Consider the following 26,431-nt stretch of genomic DNA (forward strand, 5'->3'; position numbering starts at 1 on the left):
TTAATGCGAAGATAGGCGAGACTATTGAAGATAATCATTTGGGACATGTGGTTGGAAGGCACGGTCTAGGTGTGAGAAATGAGCATGGCGAGCGTCTACTGGAGTTTTGTGTTGGCAATAACCTGTCTATCTGCAATACTCTCTTCCAACATCACCCATGGCGTCGATACACATGGATTTCTCCTGGTGACAGGGTTCGAAATCAGATTGATTTCATTTTGGTGAGGCAACGATGGCGGACTTCTGTACTGGATTGCAAAACCTATCCTGGAGCAGACTGTGGTAGTGACCACATTATGCTATCCATGAAAATGTGGATCAAACTGAAACTGACCAAGAAGAAGGGAGTGACAAGTTCGCATTACGAACAAAAAGGCTCTCCAAGATTTTGGAGAAAAAATAAGGCCAAAACTCCAGCAAGTACAGGAGGAAGGACCAGCCTCCCAAACATGGGATAACCTCAAGTCAATCATTAACTCTTCTCTTCCTGAACCATTTACTAATTCTTCCCAAGCTAAGCGCACCCCTGGATATCGAACACCACTTTACTGCTGATAGAAAAGCGGAGCACACTGAAGAAACGTGGCATTCAATCCAAGCATGACGAAGAAGCATACAGTGAACTTTGCTGCAAAATACAGCGCAATTGCAGAACTGACAAGACATGGTATCTCACCAGTATTTGTGATGAAATAGACCACCATCATAGGCTGAATCAAACACATGATCTTTTTAAAAAAGTCAACAGCATTACCCACGAGTTCAAACCACGCACATAGGTGATTGAAGATGAAGATGGCAACCTCATTACTGATAAGAACAAAGCAATAGAGAGGTGGAAACAATACTGTGAAATGCTGTATTGCAAAGGAAATAATTCTGCCGAACAGGAAATTTCTTTGAGGTATGAAGAAGAACCTGATATTTTATTAACTGAAATTGTGAATGCTGTCAATCATTTGAAGAACAACAAAGCCCCAGGTATGGATGGTATTTCGGGAGAAATGCTGAAAGTGATGGGGGAGGAGGGCATGCGTGTTTTACATTTGGTATGTAATATGGTGTGGAAAACTGGTGAATGGCCCAAGGACTGGACAACATCAATACTAATCCCTCTTCACAAAAAGGGGTCTATAAGGGATTGTTCCAATTATCGTACTATCGCATTAATATCCCATGCAAGCAAAGTTCTGCTCTACATAATAAATCAACGCCTAAAACCATTCCTGCAACCTCAGATATCCGCAGAACAAGCAGGCTTTGTTGCAGGTAAAGGAACACGAGAGTATCCTGAACATGAGACAGATAATTGAGAAATGTCGCGAGTTTTGTGTCCCTGCCTTTATTTGCTTCCTGGACTACAAAAAGGCCTTTGATTGTGTTATGTGGGACAAGTTGTGGCAGGTGCTAAAGGAATTTGGGGTTCCACTGCACTTAATATCGTTACTGAAAAGCCTGTACAAAAACCACACAGCAACCATAAAGGGGGATGGTGATCTCTCAGGCATTTTCAATGTGACAAATGGAGTAAGGCAAGGTTGTATATTATCACCTCAACTCTACAACATCTATGCAGAGTGTGTCATCAAAAGAGCTCTCAATGGCTGGAATGGTGGAATTTTGATCGGTGGCAGAAAAATTAATAACCTGCGCTTTGCAGATGACACTTCCCTCATCGCTGGTAGTGAAGAACTTCATGACTTGCTTACAAGGGTGAAAAACACTAGTCTTTAGTATGGTCTAGAGATAAACATCAAAAAGACCAAACTAATGGTAGTTGATCGGCAAGGTGAAATCCAACTTACGGGATACCTAAAGGACCTGGATATAGTTAAGGAATTTGTATACTCGGGGTCTGTCATCAATGGCACAGGAAGCTGTGATAAAGAGGTAAAAAGACGTCTTAGGTCGTGCTGCAATGGTTAAACTTACTAAGATATGGCAGAACCGGGCAATATCAAAAGCCACGAAGATGCGCTTGGTAGAATCACTAGTGTTCTCCGTCTTTTTGTACGGCTGTGAGACCTGGACCGTGAATGCTAAAGACAAAAAGCGCATTGATGCCTTTGAGATGTGGTGTTGGCGGAGAATGCTACGTGTATCCTGGACAGAAAAAAGAACTAATGTTTCCATTCTGGACGAACTCTGCATCAAGAAACGCCTATCTTCCCGTGTGAGTGAACGTTACCTCCAGTTCCTTGGCCACATTTTAAGACAAGATGGAGAGAACTTGGAAAAGGTAATTTTACAAGGCAAAATTGAAGGCAGTAGACCACGAGGAAGAACAGCAAGCAGATGGATAGATCAGGCAAAGAAGATCACTGGGCTAACACTTCAGGTCATATTAACGAAATGTGAAAACCGCTCGGGATGGGGACATCTTGTCAAGGTTGCAACAAGGAAATGATGGAGTTATGAGGTCACGACGCTCAGTAATGAGCACAACGACTAATGATGATGATTATATCATATGTAAACGATTAAAACTCAACAGATATACATATCAAATGAAAGATCGATACTTCGTCTGTAGATATATCTTACTACATTTGTAATAGCTCAAGAACTATTTGCTAGATAGAAGCACAAAGCAGAAGCTGCTACTCGCGTGCAATGTACGTCACTCTGCAACAGAACGCGTTGGGGAGTCTGCGTGTAGTGTACGGCACACCATTTTGAGTGGTAAAAGTACTTGTTCTGGATGTATTTGATGTTTGCCTTCTTACCGAAATCTCGCTTCGTGATCTGATCCCTTTGAAGACTTTCAACATACCTGGTTACTGTTTACTCCGGAACGACAGAGCAGGAAAGAGGGGAGGAGGTTAGCAGCGAAAGTCAAAACCAGTTTAAAGCCTAGGATAATTGCATGTTCAGATAGCAAATACAATAGAGTTCCTGCTTTTGGAAGTAATTGTAGCCCATCAGAAATGTACTGTCTGTGTTGTGTACAAGCCATCTGCAAATGGACATTTGGAGGAAGTAGAGAATGCATTGCTACGTGTACTTCCGCAGTACAAACATGTAATTGTCGTGGATGACTAACACAGACAACGGAAACAACAATGCTGAATGTTGGCAGCTTATAAACATGACTACATCTTGCAATGTGAGCATTTTGCAAACACTTCCACCACACCACAACCCCACTCTCAAAATAACGAGAAAACATTGTGTCATTCTTCTAGAAACCTGGCCAGGCAACATATATAAAGAGGCAGTCCTGGGAGTAGAGAGAGTTGTTTTAACGAGTCATGTTAGCTGAGTGTTTGAAGTCGTGTATGTGAATTGCTTATGTTGGTAGTTGGTTGTGACATGTTACTGTAGCAGTCAAATGTTTGTTTCAAGATGGCAGTTTATTAGTGCGTGGGTGTACAATTTGTGTAAATAATTTGTAAATAAAATGGTGTACATAATTGACAGCATTTTGTGTGCATCTTTGTGGATACATCATTGGCGACTGTGACAAGGACTGAAGAATAAATTTCGGAATATGAGTGTAAGCGTATCAGAACAAAATGCAAGTATTACTGGAAGATATGTCTGTACAACAACTTAAAGACGAACTCGCAAGGAGAAATCTTCCGAAGAAAGGCAAGAAGAAATCGCTGAAGATGCGGTTAGGAGAAGATCTATCGGAAAAGACGAAGATCCCAAAAAGTTTTTATCAAGGTGGACGAAACACTGCCCGAGTCATCGGAAGAATAGGTAAATACTGTATAACCAAAATGTGTACCAATTTAATGAGCATGATACCGACACTCAATTCAAACTTAACAGATCAAATTTCAAAAGTAAATGACAAAATTTCAGATGAAATTTCTAAACCTAATTTAGTTTTACAGCTTATAAATCTCATTTTGTCTCGTACTGGCCCAACACAACTAAGGTTAAGTTATAAGGAGATTCCCATCTTCCAATACTTGTCAATTTCTATATAATGGTTTTATTAATTACATGATATACGTAATCCAGCTTAATCTCTAGGACATGTTTCGTTCCAATTATGGAACATCTTCAGCTAAAAGATTTGACAAAATGGCAAGACAATTAATAAAATACAGGTGATAGTTATGATGATAAAATCAGGTAAAAGTTTTGACAAAATGACAAGACAATTAAAACACACGTGATGGTTATGATGAGATTTCCAACAAGTCAGTGTCTAATTTTAACCCAACATGAATGAACATTTTATCTTATCATAACCATCACATGTGTTTTAATTGTCTTGTCATTATGTCAAAACTTTTAGCTGAAGATGTTCCATAATCGGAATGAAACATGTCCTAGAGATTAAGCTGGATTAGGTATATCATGTAATTAATAAAACCATTATATAAAAATTGACAAGTATTGGAAGATGGGAATCTCCTTATAACTTAACCTTAGTAATACAGTTTTAACCGGACAAACATCTCAAGTGTACATGCAGGTTTACAAAGTAGAACAGGGCCTAGAATCGAAAAGTTCAACTGCAGATGATAAAATTTCGCAGATGAACTCCCAAATTAGTGACCTCACCAATCAATAAACACAGCAGATATCGGACATCAGGTCAAAACTGGGACAGGTGGAGAAGATCGATAGTAGAGTAAACCAACTGGAAAGGGACATCTCAAACCTCATGGGGGAGGTGGAAACCCAGGTTTTCAGCACAAAACAACATGCTGAGGGGAGAATTTTGATCATCAAGGGAGATGTGCAGAATGTGAAAGAGAGCATCCCTCACGCGGTGGAAGATAGACTAACTACAACAGGACCTATCACCACACATTCAAACCCCTCAAACCTAACTAGCAACACAGGACACCTAGACCCAAAGGTGATTATAGAGAACCTTCTGGAATTCCACGAGCGACTGGAAGACAACCCGACTATCTTCATCGAGGGATCGGTCAGTCTACTAGGAAGGAGTAATCGACTGGAGGACATCTTCGTTCAACTCATCACACCGAGGTTAAAGGGGCAAGCTGCTACTTGGTGGAATAACTTGAAGGGCTAAAATTTAGACTGGACTGATTTCAAGAGGTAATTCTTTGCTAGGTTTAATTTTGAAGGTGTGAAGAGCTCTGTGAAAAGGAAGCTACTGACCGAGACACAACCTACCTGCATGAAAACTAGCGCGTTCATCCTCCAGAAGTACCAGCTCTTCAGGCGGCTGCACCCAGAAGGAAGCGAGAACGAGACCCTACCAGACATCGCAGAGCTACTCCACGATAAGATTAGACCCCTAGTGAAGGTATCACAACCGAGATCCTTTGATGACCTGTGAAGAATCATCACCCTGTTGGAAGAAGAACACAAGAGCAATGCCATGGAAGAGACCAGCTCAGTTAGGAAATGTTTCCAGTGTGGAAGAACGGGACAACTGAAGAACAAATGCCCCAATCGTACGTCGGAGAAAGTAGGTCCGACCCATTCTGGATTAAGGGGGGATGCGATCGGGAACAAGGTGCCTTAAGACCTGACAAACAAGTAGCCCTGGACAAGCAGGAGAGGAATTGGTCAGATTGTGAACAGAACAGACGAACCTCGCCCAGCTATCATCTTGAGGACAGGCAACAAACATTTTTCAGCCAAGCAAGCCATTCATTTGTAAATGGGACTGTTGCCAGATTATTACCGCCATTTAAGTCTCACCATCTCGGACGGGTAGTGGGAGCAGTGGACGGGGTAAATTCCATCCAAAGATAGACTAACCTAACCGCTAAAGGCGTGGACCTGCCTATTGTAATATAAACGTTGCAGTGATTCAGAACCTAATACCTGACATCGTATTAGGTCATGACTTTCTGGTAGAATACAAGGTGATTCTAGACTATGCAGCTTATGAAGTCATTTTGGGAAAAGACAGACGTCTGAGGGTCACCTGGCACGATGGAAATCTCCAGACTCTCAAAGATGCAGAAGTTAATGTAGACCTGGGAGATATCCATTTAACACATCTTTAACCAAGAAGAGGAGCTGAGACGTGCCTTAAGGGATGTTCTGGAAGTCGTCACCAATAAAATAGGACGGACTACCACTGTAACGCACACCACTGAATGCAGCACTTCCTCACCCATCAAGCAACGTCCATATCCAATCAACCCACATAAGCGCAACTTTGTCATTCAGAAGATTCAAGAGATGAAAGGGCAAGGTCTCGTCAAGCCCTCTACATCCTGTTGGGCTTTGCCTATCGTCCTACCAAAAAAGAAGAATGGGGAGTATCGACTGTGTGTGGACATCTACAAGTTGAACGAGAAGACGTTCGTGAAGCCTACCCCATGCCTGACCTGAAAGACTCGCTGAAACAATTAAGTGGCTCCAGGATTTTCAGCACGCTGGATCTCAACTTCGGATACTGGCAAGTGGAGGTCGAGGAAAGTTCTAGACGACTGACCGCCTTCATGACACCGAAGAGGATTGTACCAGTTTACGGTAATGCATTTTGGACTGAAAAATGCTCCTGCAACCTTCATACGACTGATGGATAAGGTATTGTCAGGATATGTTGAAGATTTCTGCCAAGTGTATCTTGACATCTTAATACACAGCAAGAATTTAAGAACACCTTGTACACCTGAAGAAAGTGCTGGAATGACTGAAAATTCATGGACTGACCTGCCAACTGGAGAAGTGCCACTTCACCCAGTCCCGCGTAGAATATCGCTATCGAGGAAGCTGAATGCCCATGGACCAAGCGGCAAGTACGTCAGTTCCTTGGCTTGTGTGGATGATACAGCAACTTTGTGCCACACTTTGAAGAGAAGGCAATACAACTCACTGATCTACTCCATAACAACTGCCCGTTCTGATGGACCAGCAAGGAAGAGGCAGCATTCCAAGGCATTAAGGCTGCGACATGCAATGCTCCCAGTTTAGCCCATCCCGACCCTCAGCGGAAGATGTGCCTGTAGACGGACGCCAGCAATTCCAGCCTAGGAGCAGTGTTATTCCAGGAGAGGAGCGACGGTGGAAGGGACATCATCGAGTATGCCAGCAGAAAGCTCTCCCAAGACTACTGCACTGCCGAGAAGAAAGCCTTAGCCACGGTGTAGGAGATGGGCAAACTCCGAGGCTACTTGGCGGGAAGGAAGTTCCAGCTTTACACCGATAATGCAACTCTCAAATGGTTGAACTCTGTCTCTGGCTCAAAATCTAAATTGATGCGATGGGCTCTGTTAATTGCAGAATTTGATTTCGATGTGTATCATGTCCCAGGATCGATGAACATAGGAGCAGACAGCTGAATTTTTTTTTTTTTTTTTTTTTTTGCTGGTGGTTTTACGTCGCACCGACACAGATAGGTCTTAAGGCAATGACAGGATAGAAAAGGTCTACTGTAGGAGTAGGAAGGAAGCGGCCATGGCCTCAATGAAGGTACAGCTTCAGCATTTACTTGGTGTGTAAATGGGAAACCATGTAAAACCATCTTCAGGGCTGCCGACAGTGGGATTTGAACCCACTATCTCCTGGATGCAAGCTCACAGCTACGGGCCCCTAACCGCATGGCCAACTCTCTCGGTGACAGTTTATCTGGGCATCAGGCAATGGAACCTAAAGTTAGGAGCACCACTGTTGAGAGGGAGTTTCCACAAAATCACCAGAGCAAACTGAATTAACCTGTCGTTATGATCATCAAGAAGAAACTTGATCTGGAAGTAATTAAGCAATGGCAAGAACAAGACAATCCCTGTAAGCCCATATGCAGTGGATTAGGAGACAGAACACCGATAGTCGACTCGTTCCTAGGGAATTCAAGATGTGCTACAAAAAATTCCCGGTTGACGGAGGACTCTTAATGTACAGATCACACTTCTCTGACATGCCAGCAGTAGTGGTGATTCCTAGACAGCACACGACGGACATCCTCGAGAAGTTCCATGACAGCGCTGAAGCCGGACATCCAGGAGGTGAAGAGACAGTCTATCTGACGAAGATTCTTCTGGGTCAACATGCAGAAAGACATCCTGGACTATGTGAAGGGGTGCTACATCTGCACCTGCACCAAGGCAAGCAACAGGAAGCAGATTCCAGTCAGCGAGGAAGACGGCCGCAACGCACTTGGGAGGTCATAGCCCTGTACTTGATAGGTCCTTACCCTAGAACACCACGGGGTGAAACAGGACTCCTAGTAATTACCAACCTCTTCACAAGATGGATTGAGGTCTTTCCGATATCAGAAGCCACGACGGGATGCATCACCAGTCTTCTACAAGATAAGGTATACAGTTGCTATGGATATCCACGATGCATTCCGTCAGACAATGGGAATCAGTTCATGTCAAGGAAGTGGCAGCAAATGATGACTGAATGGAGTATGGAGCACTGAACCACCCCTATCTACAACCCAGTGGCAATCCAATGGAATGATGAAACCAGGAGCTAAAAGGGATGCTACGGGTCCACGTAATAGACAAGGAACATCGACTGTGGGACTATCGGATACCACAGTCACTCTATGCCCTGCGACGACTCATTAACCATGTCACTGGCTATTTCCCAGCAGAGCTGTTCCTTGGTAGACAGCTATACGGTACTGGGGATTGGGAGTTTCGTCCACCACCCACTTCTGGTCAAGATGATGCAGCTGTCTCCCTAGCAGAGTGACAGCACAAGCAGCAGCAGGACATCAAGGAAAAGCAAGCTTTGGCCGAGAAGAGATCCCTTACCCAGGCCAAGGCTCAAGATGTCGAAGAGACCCACATTTTCCTACAAGGCTAACAAGTACTACGACGTAACCACCCAGTCAGTAATAAGATTGGAGGGTTTCACGCAAGTCTGGCATCCAAGTGGGTTGGTCCTGTCGAGGTGGATAAGCAGCTAGGCCATGGGGTCTACTTACTAAAGACCAACCCTCCTGTCAAGGTCTGTGCATTGGAATTGCAGCGAGTCACCCAACCACTGCATATACAGAATAAGCCTGGTACTGTCACGGGTCCACTTGGAGGAGAGGCTACTAATGACACAGCACAATCTGGTCATGAGGAGAACGCATCGACTACCACCGAGGAAGAGGCTGGCAGCAAGGCGACACCGACCCATGACATGGCATTATCCGGTCAAGAGGAGGAGAACACATCCAGCAACTTCAAGGAAGAAAGAAGATACACTCTACAACCAAGGTAAGGTCGACGAGTGTGATAGACTGTTGAAATTGTTCCAAGTTATAGGGGGGATATTGACAATAATGTTATTTGCTTTACGTCCCACTAACTACTTTTCGGTCTTCAGAGACGCAGAGATGCCGGAATTTAGTCCCACAGGAGTTCTTTTACGTGCCAGTAAATCTACCGACACGAGGCTGACGTATTTGAGCACCTTCAAATACTACCGGACTGAGCCAGGATCGAACCTGCCACGTTGGGGTCAGAAGGCCAGCGCCTTAACCGTCTGAGCCACTCAGCCCAGCTGGGGGATATTGATGCAAGTGTAATAGATTAATATAACTTGGAAACAATATTCTCTAACCCATGGGTAAATATTGGAAATATCAATTATTATTATTATTATTATTATTATTATTATTATTATTATTATTATTATTATTATTATTATTATTATTATTATTATTACTACTTGTGAGGTGTGGCTATGAAGTTTACATCTATTGGTATTATTTACGTAGTTATGTTATGTGGTATAATCATGATAGTATTATTTGTGAGGTTATGTCAAACATCTGCTGTAAGTATATTAATGAGTTTATTTTATGTAAAAACACATAATAGTATATAATTTATTATTACCCATATATATGATGTATAATCCACTGCAATATTGTGCAACACACTGTAATAATTCCAGACCGGGAGAGCTGGCCGTGCGTTTAGAGGCATGCGGCTGTGAGCTTGCATCCGGGAGATAGTGGGTTCGAATCCCACTGTTGGCAGCCCTGAAGATGGTTTTCTGTGGTTTCCCATTTTCACACCAGACAAATGCTGGGGCTATACCTTAATTAAGGCCACGGCCACTTCCTTCCAACTCCTAGGCCTTTCCCATCCCATCGACACCATAAGACCTATCCTTGCCGGCGCAACGTAAAGCCACTAGCAAAAAAAACAAAAAATAGAACAACACAATGTGCGACTGGATTTGTGTAGAAAATTCCTTCTTTTCTTCATGGGGTCTCTAAACATTAGTTCGTAATTAGTGACAACCTCTAAGATCTTTTGCTACCATATTTTCCTTCACTCCCACCTAGATATACCTGCTCCCTTCACAAAGCTGCAGGTTGTTCTTATTGGGTCTTCTTGGATTTTTTTCTCTCTCTTCACCCAGTACAAAATTCCTTATATTGTAAATAAGCTATTGGAGAGACTCAAAATTATGAGACAACATACTGTGCCCTATTCTTCTAGAAGCCAGGCCAGGCAACTTATATAAAGGGGCAGTCTTGGGAGTAGAATTGAGTTGTTTTAATGAGACTTGTGTTGAAGTCGTCTGAGCTGAGTGTTTGAAGTCAAGTATGTGAATTGGTTATTAATATTGAATTTTCACAACTGCACTGTAATCGAAACCGACTTTCAACCTATTAGGTCATGTTACGTACGTTTAGTACGTGTTGAAGAGATGTTAAGTACAGAACAAAAACGGCCAACCGGACACCAGGGGGATCCGAACCCACAATCTCCTGATTTCGCGTCGACGCTGTTGTGGGTTCGGATCCTACTGGTGTCCAGTTGGCCATTTTTGTTCTGTACTTAACATCTCTTCAACACGTACTAAATGTACGTAACACAACCTAATAGGTTGAAAGTTGGTTTTGATTGAATTGGTCATGTTGGTAGTTGGTTGTGACATACTACTGTAGCAGTCAAATGTTTGTTTCAAGATGGCAGTTATTTAGTGTATGGATGTAGAATTTGTGTAAATAAAACAGCGTACACAACTGACAGCTTTTGTGTGCGTCTTTTTGGATACATCACACGTAACTCAGAAGATTCAGCAATATATTTTCTTGTGTATTAAAAGAACGCCTCATTTGCACTCTGGTATTACCTCATTTTGACTACTGCGACGCCGTGTACAATGACTTGACTGCCACTCTTAACAACAAACTACAACGTGCGCAGAACACCTGTGTCCGCTATATATGTGACCTACATTACTATGACCACGATGCCTACGATGAACTTGGTTGGCTAAAACTCAAACAGCGCCGTAATCTTCCTGCTTTATGCCTTCTTCATCAAATACTCTCCTCATGCTCACCTCCCTAATTGTACAGTCAATTTCACCACACCTCTCATCCAATCATAGTTTCGGAACACTGTCAAAATGTGATACACTCTTATCTATTCCACTTCACCACAACACACAATACACAAACTCATTTGTTATTTCCTCAGCACGACAAGGAACACACTACCCGTCTCTGCCAGAGGAGCCCCACCTGCTAGTTTTAGGCAACTTTCTCACCGACACCTACTAATAGATGAAGTCCTAAATTGTTATTCATATGTTATGGGAATATTGTAGATTTAGCCTTCCTCAAACTATAGACTTTATATAATCACACTTATTATTAAGGATAATAGAAATTAGCTAATCATGTCAATTGTGTAAATCATCATCATCATCATCATCCTTTTCCTATTTTTTATTATTACTCTTTATCTTAATATTGTATTGTTTAGTAGTTGCAAGATGTTTCAATTGTAAGTCTTATTTATTTTAATTTTGCACATATAAATAGTGTATTTTCTGGTAGGATGGAAGAGAGGGCCTAATGGCCTTAATCTTGCCAGATAAAATAAATCCACTGCATTGTAAATAGCACTAGAGTGAGCCAGGATTGAACCTGCCAAGTTGGGTTTAGATAGGCAATGCTCTGACTGTCTAGCCACTCAGCCTGACAGTCACAAATGAGTTAGAAACACTTTGTAAATGAAGGGACTTCTTCAAACATAGAAGAACCTCATTCAAGCAAACAAGTTCCTACCTCAGAGAGTGAACTTCAACAGAAAAAAACAAAATTAGTGTACTGCAGGTATGTCCAACCCTTGTCCTGTCTCTCTATGGGGTCAGCTATGAAATGAGATGAATCTTCGTAGAGAGCTTTTACAACCAGATATCCTTCATGTCGTGAAGCTCATCAGAGGAATTAAAGAGATGAAATGAATGACATGATATATGATAGCTGGATGGGAGACAATGAAACCCAGTGTCGGCACATAGCCCACTCGTGTCATATAGCACCAAGGGGTCTTATCAACAAACTCTCCCTGTCTGATGGCTGAATCACCAACAGCATCCTATACCCTTACTCCACATGAACACTGCAGAGAGCTTAGGAATTGAATCCATGCTTTTGGGATGCAATCTAGTGATTAGAATTGTATACCACCAACTCTCCTACCCTGCTGGCCAACATTCTGATGGTGAAAATTTTTTCAACTAATAGGACTCCAACTGGCTAACCATGGTTTCAGATCATATAGAGTTGACACCTTAATGATCGTGGCCACCAGACAGGCGTTGATGTTAAAGTCTCCATAACAACCACCCTCTATTAGCAATATCAGGAGGGAAAATGGAAGAGGTCCAACATCTCGTAGCGATATCGGCAAAATAAAGACTAGGGCCACGAAGAGCATGAAGATGAAAGACTCCTTTGGCCTTGAAACCTAATACTGTTGGTGTCAGAAAAGAACAAGTGTTAACTAAGAGAGGACATATAGGATAGATCAGAGGTGCTCAGCTGGGTGCCCATTGAAAATAGTCCAGTGCAGCCGGGCTGGCCTGATGTAAATGCAGGCAGCTTACCTAGCATGCATATGTCACAGCAAAGCAAAAGAGTGAGCACACTTGGCAGGGAAGTGAAGCAGTGTTGTTCGACTGTGACTACAAAGCTCCCCTCCACTATTCAGGAAAATGGTTTTGGGTATAGCATTAAAAATTTTAAAACACTATAATCACAAGAAAACTGACCTTTTCAACATATTTCTATTTGATTTATACTGCGCTTGATATAAACAGTAAATTTTATTTTCTTACATTTAAATGTTCAAAGAAAACTGACATGTAATAATTGTGTTACAATTTACGAAGATAGGGTTTAAGCATACATGTTACGATTAATAATTTCTTGGATAGGAATGACAGTATTTCCATTAAAAAAGTAAAATTCCTGTTATTCAATCAGCAAAATGTACCTAATATACATACACAATTCAACAAATTTACTGCTTAATTTTGCACAGTGTTTTAGTGTTATGTGACGTTCCCTGTTCACAGAATTTCTGAAAATAGTATTTAAGACTTATCAGAGGTCTGATTATAATAGCTAGCCTCTAAAAGGCGAAGGAGTCTCATCATGAGTAAGTACAGATATTTCAAAATCAAAAAATCAAAATCTCTTTATTTGCAAATGAGGTGTCTACCTCGGTGGCAAATGGTACACTAAAATACATTATTGTCAAGCACTAAATTTTAAATTAACAGGAGACGAAGAAAATGTTCCTAGAATACAATATTATACAATTTACGCTAATAATTTTTTTCTATTAAACACACACATCATCCTTAATAAATTTATATTGTTTACAAAATTCTACTTATAATATCTTACGAACATAGTCAACTCATATACAGTACGGTATGTGAAATTACTTCTAATAATACTATACAACTGGTATAAGATTAAAATTAACACTGAATTTATTTACATATTTATATTTTACCCATTTTGGAACCTAAGTAGCATAACGACCTGCTATCCAAAGTGAAAGTACAGTACAACAACAATGTTAAGGCATTTATCAAGTAGTTATACCGGATGCCTTCAAACAAATAACCTGACTGATGTTATTCCCAGTAAGCATGATTGCGTTGTTGATGAGTTTTAACAGATAATTTAAACCCAAGTAACCACAAGTCACAGCTTATCTGCCTTAACTCCGTATTCTATTAGAAATGTTTTTAAAGCACCTCTTAAAATATAATATTGAAAATTGTAATCCATTACGTACAGTACAAAAATATTTGAGGTTGTAGCCCTAACTCTTTATTGTATCTGGTCAAAATACATAAACTGTAATGAACATAAATAACTTATTTCTTACAATGTAAATTGAAAATGACGTGGATTTGTGCCCTCTTTCTTTCAATATTTTCTGCCTCCGTATCAAACTCTAGTATCGCCGCAGTGATTGAGAGTGAATGAGAGAACTTCACTCAAGCTTCACGGCCTGCGACATGACAACGTCGCTGTCTGAATAGCAAACGCTCATACCTTGCCTGCCCGCCTGCTTACAGTGCTGTGAGCCCACGGGATGAAATGCCCAGTGTGAGCACCTCTATCATAGATGAAAGTGATAAACCTGGCACAAGCAATACCAAAACTTGGCTAAGAGATCCATGGTTACCAAACCATGCACACACGTTAACCACTTGTCATACTTCGACGGATCTGTCCGTCCTGGCTCTCGACTGCACTCTGGTACAAAGATGGATCTCTCCATCCGCGTGTAGTGTTTATTTCCGGACCCGCTCCAAGCCAGTTTCCTTTGTGAAAGGATTTGATATTGGTAAGGTTACCTCTTGACAGACAGAAGCACTGTTTTATTCCGTTGATGTATTCGATAAACACTTCTGTGCAGTTATTCTGTGGAAAGAATAACCTGTATCTTAGCAACCTCATCATAAGCAAAATCACGGCTGCCTCCAAGTTGAGTGACGAAGCGATTATAAGGGAACTTTTAGAATAGAGCAATACTGATGAAGTAATAAGCAATGAAGAATTTAGTGGAAGTGAAAGTAGTGGAAGTATTTCGTGAGACAGTGACGTGAATGCTGGTAGGGCTGTACAAAGTCCTGTTTTGCCGTAAAATATGTCACAAAATTTTAAGCCTACATCTAATGCCATACCAACGGCTTCTAATCATATTTTACAAGATAGGGAATGGAACTGGGAGCACATAAGTAATACTCCAGAGTATCATTCATGCATCGAAACTGGTGAAATAGTGTTCTCCAAAGGCACCTAGGACAATGCCAGAACGAACTGCAAGTTGTGACTTTTGGGAACACCTAACCAAAGAGACAAATGATTACGCAAGTAAATGTCTTGTATAAGCTGCCGAGGATATAAATAGGGTTATGTCATATGAAAATGAACACTAGTTTCCTGTATCTGTGGATGAAATGAAGGCCAGATTACCTTGAAGTCGTTAAGTATGATGACAAGAAGAAGTTCAGACCCAATCTTGTTGTTGACTACAACTGCGGAATGGGTGGTGTTGATTCCCATGACAAGAGGCTCGCATCATTCCCCTTGTAAATATGTTGGAAGATAGTCCACCTAGTCAATACAATTCATTTATTTACCTTTCACCTTAACATCTAGTACATGTTTCGAGAATATTATGCATTCTCTTCCTCAGCTAGTGGATTAAAATTCAGTATACAATAAGACCTGACTAAAATACGGGGGCCCCCATTAAAATTCAAAACAATGAGTATGACAATGTGACACTTAAAAATTTTGGATAGTACAAACATAGAATTAAAATCCCATTTTGTCAAGTACAAATTAAAAACACAATATAGTCTAATTAATGTCTAATTAAATACAACGTCTTGTGATGATATGAATTCACAGTGTCCTTGAAGTTGCCTTGCGCAGTTCAAAAATGTTGAGTTAAGGATGAATGAAATTGCATTAAAACTTGAAGTCCTGCCGATATCCACCGTTAATGGGTGTTAAAATGATGTCTATTTAAATTAAAATATTGGACACAGCGTCGTATAATGATGTGAAATTACGGTGTCCTAGGAATTATAATACTATCTTGCGTAGTTCAATTGGATTTGTACAAGAATAAATGAAGTTGCGTTAAAACTTGGAGTCCTGCCATTATCTTCGGTTGATAGATGTATTATGCAGCCAGGTTGAAAATAGGTTAAAATGGTATGGCATACAACATCAGGTGCCTCAACATCTATCTAACACATGCATGCAACACGTAATATTTACATCATCACACTGACCATTTTAACCTATTTTCAACCCGGCTGCATAATACATCTATCAACCGAAGATAATGGCAGGACTCCAAGTTTTAACGCAACTTTATTTATTCTTGTACAAATCCAATTGAACTACGCAAGATAGTATTATAATTCCTAGGACACCGTAATTTCACATCATTATACGACGCTGTGTCCAATATTTTAATTTAAATAGACATCATTTTAACACCCATTAACGGTGGATATCGGCAGGACTTCAAGTTTTAATGCAATTTCATTCATCCTTAACTCAACATTTTTGAACTGCGCAAGGCAACTTCAAGGACACTGTGAATTCATATCATCACAAGACGTATTTAATTAGACATTAATTAGACTATATTGTGTTTTTAATTTGTACTTGACAAAATGGGATTTTAATTCTATGTTTGTACTATCCAAAATTTTTAAGTGTCACATTGTCATACTCATTGTTTTGAATTTTAATGGGGGCCCCCGTATTTTAGTCAGGTCTTATTGTATACTGAATTTTAATCCACTAGCTGAGGAAGAGAATGCATAATATTCTCGAAACATGTACTAGATGTTAAGGTGAAAGGTAAATAAATGAATTGTATTGACTAGCGGACTATCTTCCAACATATTTACTGTTACTAAGTCAATACGGATCCAATCCCGACCATCATGGTCAAGATTATTAATAATCATTCCCCTTGATGAGTAAGTATGTAAAAGGATGCAAAAAAAATTTACTTCTACAGGCTAGACATGACACTTCTGAATTCCAACATCATTCATCACCTCCTCAACCCTGACAAGAAGCGAGTAGGCTTTAGCAGCTATAGGATCAATTTGGCCAAACAGCTGTTGGCAAATGTGACCTTGCCTGACTATCCAAAACGAGGATGCCCAAGCCCTTGGGATACTCCACGGACTTCAGGGAAGGCACTGGGAACACTTTTCAACCAAAATACCAACAACGAAGAAGGTTATCCCATCACGGAGATGTAAAGTCTGTGTAACACTGGGTCTGAGGAAGGAATCTTCATTTGAACTGCCACTGATGCAAGGTGGTGCTGCACCTAGATGACTTATGATCTACCATACACAAAGACTTTACAAAGTACATCTGACTGTAGTTTGGATATTTCCTCTCATTAGGTTGCTGTAAAGCATGCTTTCTCAGTATCGGTGATAATATCATGTAAAGTAATGAAAATAAATGGTACACCAAGGCATAAATAAGTTCAATTAATTGTTATGTGAATGGGTTAATAGCCATTGGGGCCTATTTTAGTCATATCTTATGACAGGCAGTTGATACCATGGATGTTATTCTATCACACCCACCCACCCACCCACCCACCCACCCACAGAGAGTGGTGGTGATTGTTTTAAGAGGAAGTACAACCAGGCAACCATCCTTTATATAACACTAATCACAGAGAAAAATTGGAAACCCTTCAAAAAATGAAGATATCTGTGAAAGGAAGACAAGGGCCACGAAGGGCATGAAAATTAGACTCCCTATGCCTCGCTCCCAGAGATTCGAGGAAGCCAACATAAGCAAGCAAAAGCAATGCCAAACTCAGCTCAGGCCAGGAAGGTGCCAACTTATTTGTCAAGTTGAGAGCCCCTGTTGAGTATTGCTTTTAGTCCCTTTTACGACAGGCCGGGGATACCATGAATGTATTCTATGGCCCTCCAACAACAGGGGATTATTTACTCAGTTTGACCAATACCACTGTTCAGGGACCACTGAGGGAGTTCACACTTTTTAAAGTAAGAAAAGAATAACTACCATGTGATAACTAGACTGAGGACAAATTTGTTACAGTGTTGAGCAAATAAATGTGAAGAAGCAGGTAATTCCCAGTTCCATGGGTTCATCACCGTTTCCAGTTTTTTTACATTCACTGCTTCTCCACAGGTGAGAATGGTTAAACTTACCAAAATCATTGACACTGCCTTGAATGATATCTGTCTTCGAGTTACTGGTTGCATCAGATTAACTAATATAGAAACAACCCTGCGGCCTCCAGTTCATAATAGAGGAATGGCAGAAATAGAAAAGTTTGGAAGTTCCCTTAGAACTGTTAGATGCAGGGAAACTAATCGATTCCTCAGCAAATAAGGAAACAGCCATAGTCATCCTCTTCTCGGAGAGTAGTGGTGATAAGATGAAAGTGAGCAGCCTAGCATAAGTAGGTGGAAGCAATGCCAGGACTCAGGACTCAGGACTCAGTACTTAAGTGACTGAAGGATCAGTATGTTCCCCATAAGTCGACACAAAACAATACATCGTCAGGTTCTGTATGACATTTGTCGCAGCATTTCAGGTGTAACCTGTTGGACAGCGCACTGCACAGCACCCTTAAATTATTCATCAGTGGTGTGGTACAGTTACTCTGCAACAGTGTTTTTGATAAAACCCTATATTTAACTGTCACAGGCTGCAAGTTCATGACCATGAGGTGGTCAGTCAAGATAACTTGGGTGAACCACGGCCAATCCATTGTTGTGGAAACAAGTTGCTGAGATATTCAAGAAAGAAACATGCATAATGGGGAAATACCCACTCCTGCTGAAACCAGCAATCCACCATGATCGAGACATTCCAATAGGGTTGTGAACCAAGTCTGCAGCATATCAAGATTGTGATAATTCATAAAACTAACATTACCGTGTTTCTAGATTGACAACAAGAAACGTGTCATTGTAGTCTCACTCAACCACAAAATCACATTCACAAATCACAAAAATGTGAATTTACAGAATACACGTCCGTATAAATCACTCGCTGGCTGAGTCAGGCTGACCATCAAAGACAGAGTGCATATATGTGGTGTGGCATGATCGTTGACAACCATGTCATAGGCCTGTATTTCCTACTGGGAACATTAAACAGAGAACAATGCACACAATATCTTCCAGATATTCTACCAAGTCTGTTCAACAATGTGGGGCTGAAAACATCTCTCAACGTGACTCCAGCATGACAGTTGTCTTGCCCATCCCATGCATGTGAGCAGAGGGGTACAGAATGACAAATTTCCAAATGAATGGATAAGGCAGAGTGGGCCTATGAGAGGATCAGCTCATTCCTCCAACTTAACACCATTAGACTGCTTTCTCTGGGACTCATTGAAAGACCGTGTATCTCAAAGCCCCAACAACTACAGACGATATGCAACAGCATATTTCTGTGGCATATGTGACAATATCTGGAGAAATACTATAATATGTGAAATGCTCTCTAATGGACTGTCTCCACAAGTGCACCATAGTCATTTTGTACACCATCTTAACTGATGCTCCGGTGTTAGAGGGGCTATTCATTAGGAAAATGATACATGAATGCATTAAAATTTGTGCCAACGGTATAGCCTTTGAAGGTTGAATTAGCTCAAATGAACATTATGATAAATTCAGTTTGTTATGTATGCAGAAATTATCATTCAATCAATACAATTTGTGAGAACATGCTTATTTTCATAGCATTTAAGTGTTTTAGATGGCATGTAATGAATTTACATATAAATTAGGAAAAGAAAAGCTTTACTATGTAACTTATTTTCAGGTAATGATGGCTTCAGGCCATAGACATGTGCATCAGAGTAGTAAAGCAGTCTACCAATACTCACTGTATCTCTAGGAACATGTAAGAACCTGAAACAAATGATGCTGCCCATAATTTTATACCTAATTTGTAATTGGGCAAGGAAAATATGTATGTTCCATTTTTAAAAATAGAACTTTGTGTTTAAAGAGTCTTTTCTTTGTTTACTGGAGTATGTTCATCTTCTCCAAGTGCAAGCTCCTTATGTACAAACAATCTTGTGAAACCAGTTGAACATAATATTCCCTCTCTAAATTATTTGAAGTCACAATGTCAGCTGAAACACTGTAAGTTTGAGGCAGAGGGTAACAATACTACTACTACTATGAAGCCTGTCTAAAGCAGCCATCAGTTGTTCTTCTGAAGAATGAGCGTTGGTACAGATGGCAGCTAAATTAATGTTATGAATCAAGTACATTTATCATAAATACTTACAAACTGATGGCATTAAAGAAATTTGTTATCTGTTTGTAGGCTAACTAGAATGGGAAGTATAGTGAATCAATCTCATTATAATTTACTCAAGCAAAGATTTTGGTAATAATAAGGCATACCTTCAATATTACCTAAAAGCACCATAATTATACCAGTTCTTTCTAATACTGAAAGAAAATATATTCCTTACGTCTGGTCTTCTTGCTCCTAGACTTCTTCCATTTTGGTGCGTATACTTTAATGAATGTGCCATTACAAATGGATTTATGTTTATCCCACCATGCATCTTTAGGCCCAGGACTACGATCTCTGTATCTCTCAACATAGCCATAATGTGGGGGCTTTCTCCGGCAGGGTCCATTACACTGCCATCGGTACTTTTCATAATATTCACATTCTTCATCAAAGTCATGCTCCACCTAGAATGACACCAAACTAGTAAAAATGTGAATTACCAGCAACAGCAACTCTACAGTTCTTTAAAGGAGACACTTACAGTAATACAAGTACCCGCAAGCTTGTTAATCCGATGCATATGATAGTAAAATGATTGGCCATGCTCTCTCCCATCATCATCATCGTCAATTACAAAAAGATATGCATGTATCATTTCATGCTGAAACATAAATGCAATAAACAGGACAATAAAATATATGTTTCACTATAATTTATTTTAGGAAGGCACTTGCAGTAAAATACAATGCAGCAGTGTCAGTTGAATTGTTTATTTAGGTCTACAGTCCTAAAAAGGAAGCAATGTCAGTTAAATTGATCATTTAAGTACTATATAAGCATATATGTTTAACTACATATGAATCATCAGCCTGAAGACAGAGAGCTGTTGTAATCAGTGCATATTATCCAACTTTAACAACAGATAAAGAAAAACAGAAAAAAGACTTACAACCAACACAATGCAGTCTTAAAAAATTATACTCTGCAATGACAAAATTATCTTTATATGACATTTATAGCTTATAAAAGTAAATAATTTTACAGCCAAGCAATACTATTTAATATTGTTTATTTAAGTATACATGTTTCACCTAGTTTAATGCTTCTACAATGTGTAATTCTTTTATTCATAATCATAAATAATTAACCATTAAAACAACTTACACAATAATATAGTTCAATCGTATCATCGCTTTAGAACAGAGACCTCGTAACTCAATTTTTCTGAAATATTGTTCTATTATTTTGCTGTAGCTATGCAAAACCATCAGATCATTATATGGAGATCATGTAACAAAATATCCACAAGAATAGCTTAAAATGAACCAACACCACTGCCTCTTATTACAACACTTGTGTACAGATGCCTCATATGTGGAAAATAAAAATCTTGAAAGAACAAATTTTTTGGTACCATTCAATACGATTATCATAAAATTTAATTCATAATCTTTTAACTCTCATAATTTTGTTTTCCATCTTCAGCTCTAGAACAGTTCTCTTACTCTCCTGTAAAATCAAATTTTTGGCACTTACAAGGTCTCTATTCTTAACACTGTTACATGCACCAGCGGGGAATCACCGCCAGCTAGGAAATTTTGTGATTTCATCAGTTGTGCGACATGTAAAGTTGTCATGCTTTAGGACATCCTGTGCACACACAATGTGTGTACGGTAAGAGTGTAGTTCGTTGGCTGTGGGATCTCTCCAAGAGTGAATTAATTTTTTCATTGTTTGGAGTGAGAACTCTCCACCTGCGTGTGTAACAGTGCTAACGTTGCTGCGTTCTCTGCTTTGTGTTTGCTTATTGTTTGGAAGATCATGGACTTCAAGAAAGAGCAACAATGCATAAGAGAAATTTTTTATGAATAGGGTGCTTCACTGAGTACCAACTGGGATAATGAGAATGAAATACCTACGTTGTCTCAGAGAGTAGTTTCAGACTATAGTGATGCAGAAGACCTTGGAAATAATCCTGAACCAGATAGTGATACAGAGTAGAGTTTATCCAGAAATGAAGGCATAGTTAAAGAGTTCATACACCGACATGTACTTAGGAAAGGTTGGAACCACTCCTTGGAGCTATGTTACATAACACTGTTACCAAAATAACAGGCCCTGTTTGAAACGTGTACAGATGATATAGATAAAAGGATTATAGAAAATGCCAACGTGAAAACAAGATCTGTTCCGATAAACTATGCTCGTGACAGAGATACTAAGGAGACTGATTTCTTAGATATATGTGCTTTTCTTGGACTTAATCTTACCTGGGTGTCACAATCAGCTTGACAAAATCTTTCAGATGTTAGGAGGAAAGATGGACTGGGTGTAAAACTATTTCATTTAATAATGGGTGTGAACTAATTCAGAATGTTATTGCAGATGATATGATTTGATGATGTATCTGATGCTAACAGGCTTCAAAGAGAACAAATCAACAAACTGTACTGTGAGAGAGAACTGTTCATTTCCTACAAGCTAAAAGCCAACGAAGTTATGGTGTTGCTGTCTACTATGCACAATGATGACAAGACTGATGAATCAAGTGGCGATGCTGATAAACCTGAGATAGTTCCTTTCTATAACCACACACAACTAGGAGTGGATATAGGAGACACTACAGAAATATACTGTATCCATGGTGGCAAACAGGTGGTCATTAGCTATATTCAGAGAATGGAGTATTTAGCAGTCACATATTCTGCAAATATTGAGAGAACATTGTTTATCGAAACTAATTAAACATAAAACTAACTCCAACCTATTTTTTTAAATTATTATTTGAACCAGCAAAACATTGCAAATTTTGTATAATCTAACAAATTTGTTGCATTTTACCAAAAATAAGTGATTGTTGAAGCAATAAACAAAAAGTATGCATAAAATTTTCATTTGAATAGATTTTTTTAATGGAGTTCAGTTCGTGCTCAACAATATATCATTCGTAGAATACAGGTCAATAATATCAAAATTTATAATCATTGGTTGAAGGAAGATCAGAATTTGTGAGATGTTAATGTCTTAACTGGAACTATCTCCACTTAGTGGATTGCTTATAATTAAGGGGCACTCCTAGTAAAACACATGAAAGACTGCTCTAAATCACGCAGGTTAAGGCTCGCTCCTAGCCCACAATACAATCAGCATTTACCAGGCTGAGTACCGCAAAGGAGCAATACATTGTGAAAGACTGCCACAACTATGCAACGTGAAATGACAGGCGAAAATACACACACCTACAGTACAAACTAGTGATAGGCAATGCTCTCACTCAAGACTGACGTCACAGAACTCTAAAACTCTCGAGACCGATTCTCCTGTACTATGATCTGTGTGATCCCAGGAACTACAAGTTCAACATGTCACCAAAGGACATTAAACAAATGGTCTGCAGACTGAAGTCCCAGTCTACAAATAAAAATACAGTTACAAAATGAGATCAACTAAATCAGGAATTAGCAGAAGAAAGAAGTGCTAAACAAAGAGGGAATTGAAGATTCATCTTTCACAGTTTGTTATACTTAAAACAAGCTGAATGAGTTGCTTATGCAATTTAAATCAGATATCTGTCAGCTTTCATTCAGGAGATAGTGGGTTCAGATCTTACTGGTGGTAGCCCTGAAGATGGTTTTCCATTTTCACACTGAGTATATACCGGTATTTGGACTGTACCTTAATCAACATGTTGACAAAGGCGTATTGTTTTCAGAGTTTATTCATTAGGAACAAAATAAAAATTCAGGGATACCTGAATTCTAATGCATATATTAAGTATTGTTATACAATGGTAAAAAATGAAATCCCAACACCAAGAAGGTGGTGTTTGCACATCTGAAAGATGACTCCTATTCAAATTTGCATGCTAGTTGATGAAGAGTGGTGCTAGTAATGCCACTTGACTTTGCAATTAAATATGCACTGTAAACTTGGTGAGTGTTAGTCTCATCCGGTGTGGACATTGTGGAGGTACTATGTGAGTCAAACACGCCTTTAAGGAGACAAAGAAAGCAGTATCAGCAGCTTGCAGAGTTTGAACGAGGCCGTGTAATAGGGCTACAAGAAGATGGATGTTCTTTCTGTGATAGTGCAGAATGACTTGGCAGGGATGGATCCACAGTGCATCAGTGTTGGCAACATTGGTCATGGGAAGGCAGTGTCTGAAGCAGACTGGGGTCCAGCCACACATGGGCCACTATGGAGAGGGAAGATCACTGTATTCACCACATGGCTGTGGTGGATGGTACAAAGTCTGAAGCAGCCAATAGAGCTTCAGTTGGCACCAGAATAACAGAGCAAACTGTAGAAAATCAATTACTTGAGGGACACCTCCAAGTCAGGCACCCTGTAGCATTCGTGTCATTAAGTCTGAATCACAGGTGACAGACTTTGGTGGTGTCAAGCTAGAGCTTATTGGAGGATGGAGTGGAGATCAGTTGTGTTCTCAGATGAGAACCATTTCTGTCTTGGTGCCAGTAATGGCCATAGTTTGGTAAGCAAGAGGCCTGGTGAATGCTTGGACCAAGCTGTCTGTGGCACTGGCACACTGGCCTACACCAGGAGTTATGATCTGGGGAGAGCTTTTTGACAGCATGAGCACTCTCGTCACTATCCCAAGGATGTTGACAGTGGATTTATACATCAGACTGGTGACTGAACCAGTTGTGCTACCATTCATTCGCAGTATTCAAGGGGGTGTTTTCCAACAGGATAACGCTCGTCCTCGTACCACTATTGTCACTCAACATACTCTACAGAGTGTTGACTAGTTGCCTTGCGAGATCACCAGACCTTTGCCCATTAAACACATATGGGACATTACGGGACGACAAATACAGCATCACCCAATACCAGCATTAACAGTTACTGATTTGAATGACCAAGTACAACAGACGTTAAAACACCATCCACAAAATGACATACGGCACTTGTAAAACACAATGCATGCAAGTCTGCATGTTTTCATTCAAAACTGTGGCAACTACAGCGGTTATTAATGTACCACCATGTTGCATGTCTTCTTGCGCATACTTCAACCTGTGACCTAGACAATTCCTTAGCCTAAACTGAATTCCTCTAAACTAATATCTCTTGGTGCTGGGGATTTCATTTTCTGCCAGTGTATATCTTAAGTACAGTCCTGAAACGTTAAGGTGATTTGTATGCGGAGACCACCCAACGGGTCTCCTAGACCACAAGTAATGCACAAGGTTGGCGCACACTCTGATCTGCCGGTGACCTCACTGAAAATGGCAGTCTTTATGCAGTGTTATTTTTTTCAATTGAAAGTAGTGTTGTGAACATACTCGGATGTGCATTTTTTTGCAATTCGCTTTATGTCACACCGACACAGTTAAGTCTTATGGCGACGATGGGATAGGAAAGGGCTACTCAAATGATGGTGATGGTGGTGGTGATGATGATGATGATGATGATTACAATGACATGTACTGTAGCTTTCGTAGAGGCCTGATGTACGTCATTCGAACTGACACGCGATAGGCTACCTGCACGTCTGTGAGGATGGGGCCCTAAATAATCTAATGATTAAGATGGCACAAACACCTAATCCTCTAGCAACAGAAATTAACCAATGTAAGTTAAAATCCCTGACCTGGCCAAGAATTGAATCCTGGACTCCTTGAACCAAAGGCCAGAATGCTAACCTATTGACCATGAAGTCAGACATCAAATAATTTTATATTGGTGGAAATGTACAGCAATGGAAGAAAAACAAAAAGAAAAATGGACAGATGCAACGAAGCCCGAATTGTGGAATTTTTTCTGCACTCATTATTTATATGGGGCTCATTAGGTACCCTAAGATATTGGACTACTGGTCAAGGCATTTCTTATATTGCTTCTATTCTTATATTTGTATGTACTTATTTATTCATAAAGGGCTTTAAGACTTGGAAAATTCATATTGAATAATTTTTTAATTATCCTATCTCCCATGTACCCCTTGCATATCTCATATCGTAAGAAGTTAGTCTGCCTTCTGTACAGATGCACCAGAACGTACGAAAGCATAATCTGTGAATGATGCGCGATGCAGCTCATAGTCTCCAATGTGTTAAGGCCAGGGTCACTTCCTTCCCAATCCTAGCCCTGTTCTATCCCATCATCATCATCATCATCATCATAAGACCTGTAAGCGTTGATGCAACATAAAACAGATTTTAAAAACTTGGAATAAACTTCTAGGTTATTAGGTAATTTTTTAAGTGCATAGAGAGATATTAAGTAGTCTTCATTTCCTGTTTCCGGTCTTCTGGGTCGGGTTGTGAATCCAGGATCTCCATCTGCGTTGCCTTATTATTTTCTCCATAAATGCTTTGGAACTCTATCCTGTTCCATTCTCATGTTTCCATACCATTTCAGCAACTGGTCTATCTTGTCTTGCAGTTTAGGGAATTCAATTCTCTCTCTGATTTCTATGTTTCTGATCTTACCCTTTCA

General features: G+C 40.0%; 1 protein-coding gene across 1 annotated transcript in view; it reads right to left on the reverse strand.

The window, feature by feature from the left end:
* The window catches only part of LOC136881104 (DNA-dependent metalloprotease SPRTN), a 184,417-nt gene that overhangs the window by 28,741 nt on the left and 129,245 nt on the right, over positions 1-26,431 (reverse strand). Inside the window, exons 4-5 of the mRNA XM_067153741.2 lie at positions 20,511-20,630; positions 20,205-20,433 (exon numbers count right to left, since the gene is read on the reverse strand). Coding sequence (XP_067009842.1) covers positions 20,205-20,433; positions 20,511-20,630 — 349 coding nt within the window. The remainder of the gene's footprint in view (positions 1-20,204; positions 20,434-20,510; positions 20,631-26,431) is intronic.

This window comes from Anabrus simplex, chromosome 1 (genome assembly GCF_040414725.1).
Source record: "Anabrus simplex isolate iqAnaSimp1 chromosome 1, ASM4041472v1, whole genome shotgun sequence".
In the NCBI taxonomy this organism is placed as follows: domain Eukaryota; kingdom Metazoa; phylum Arthropoda; class Insecta; order Orthoptera; family Tettigoniidae; genus Anabrus; species Anabrus simplex.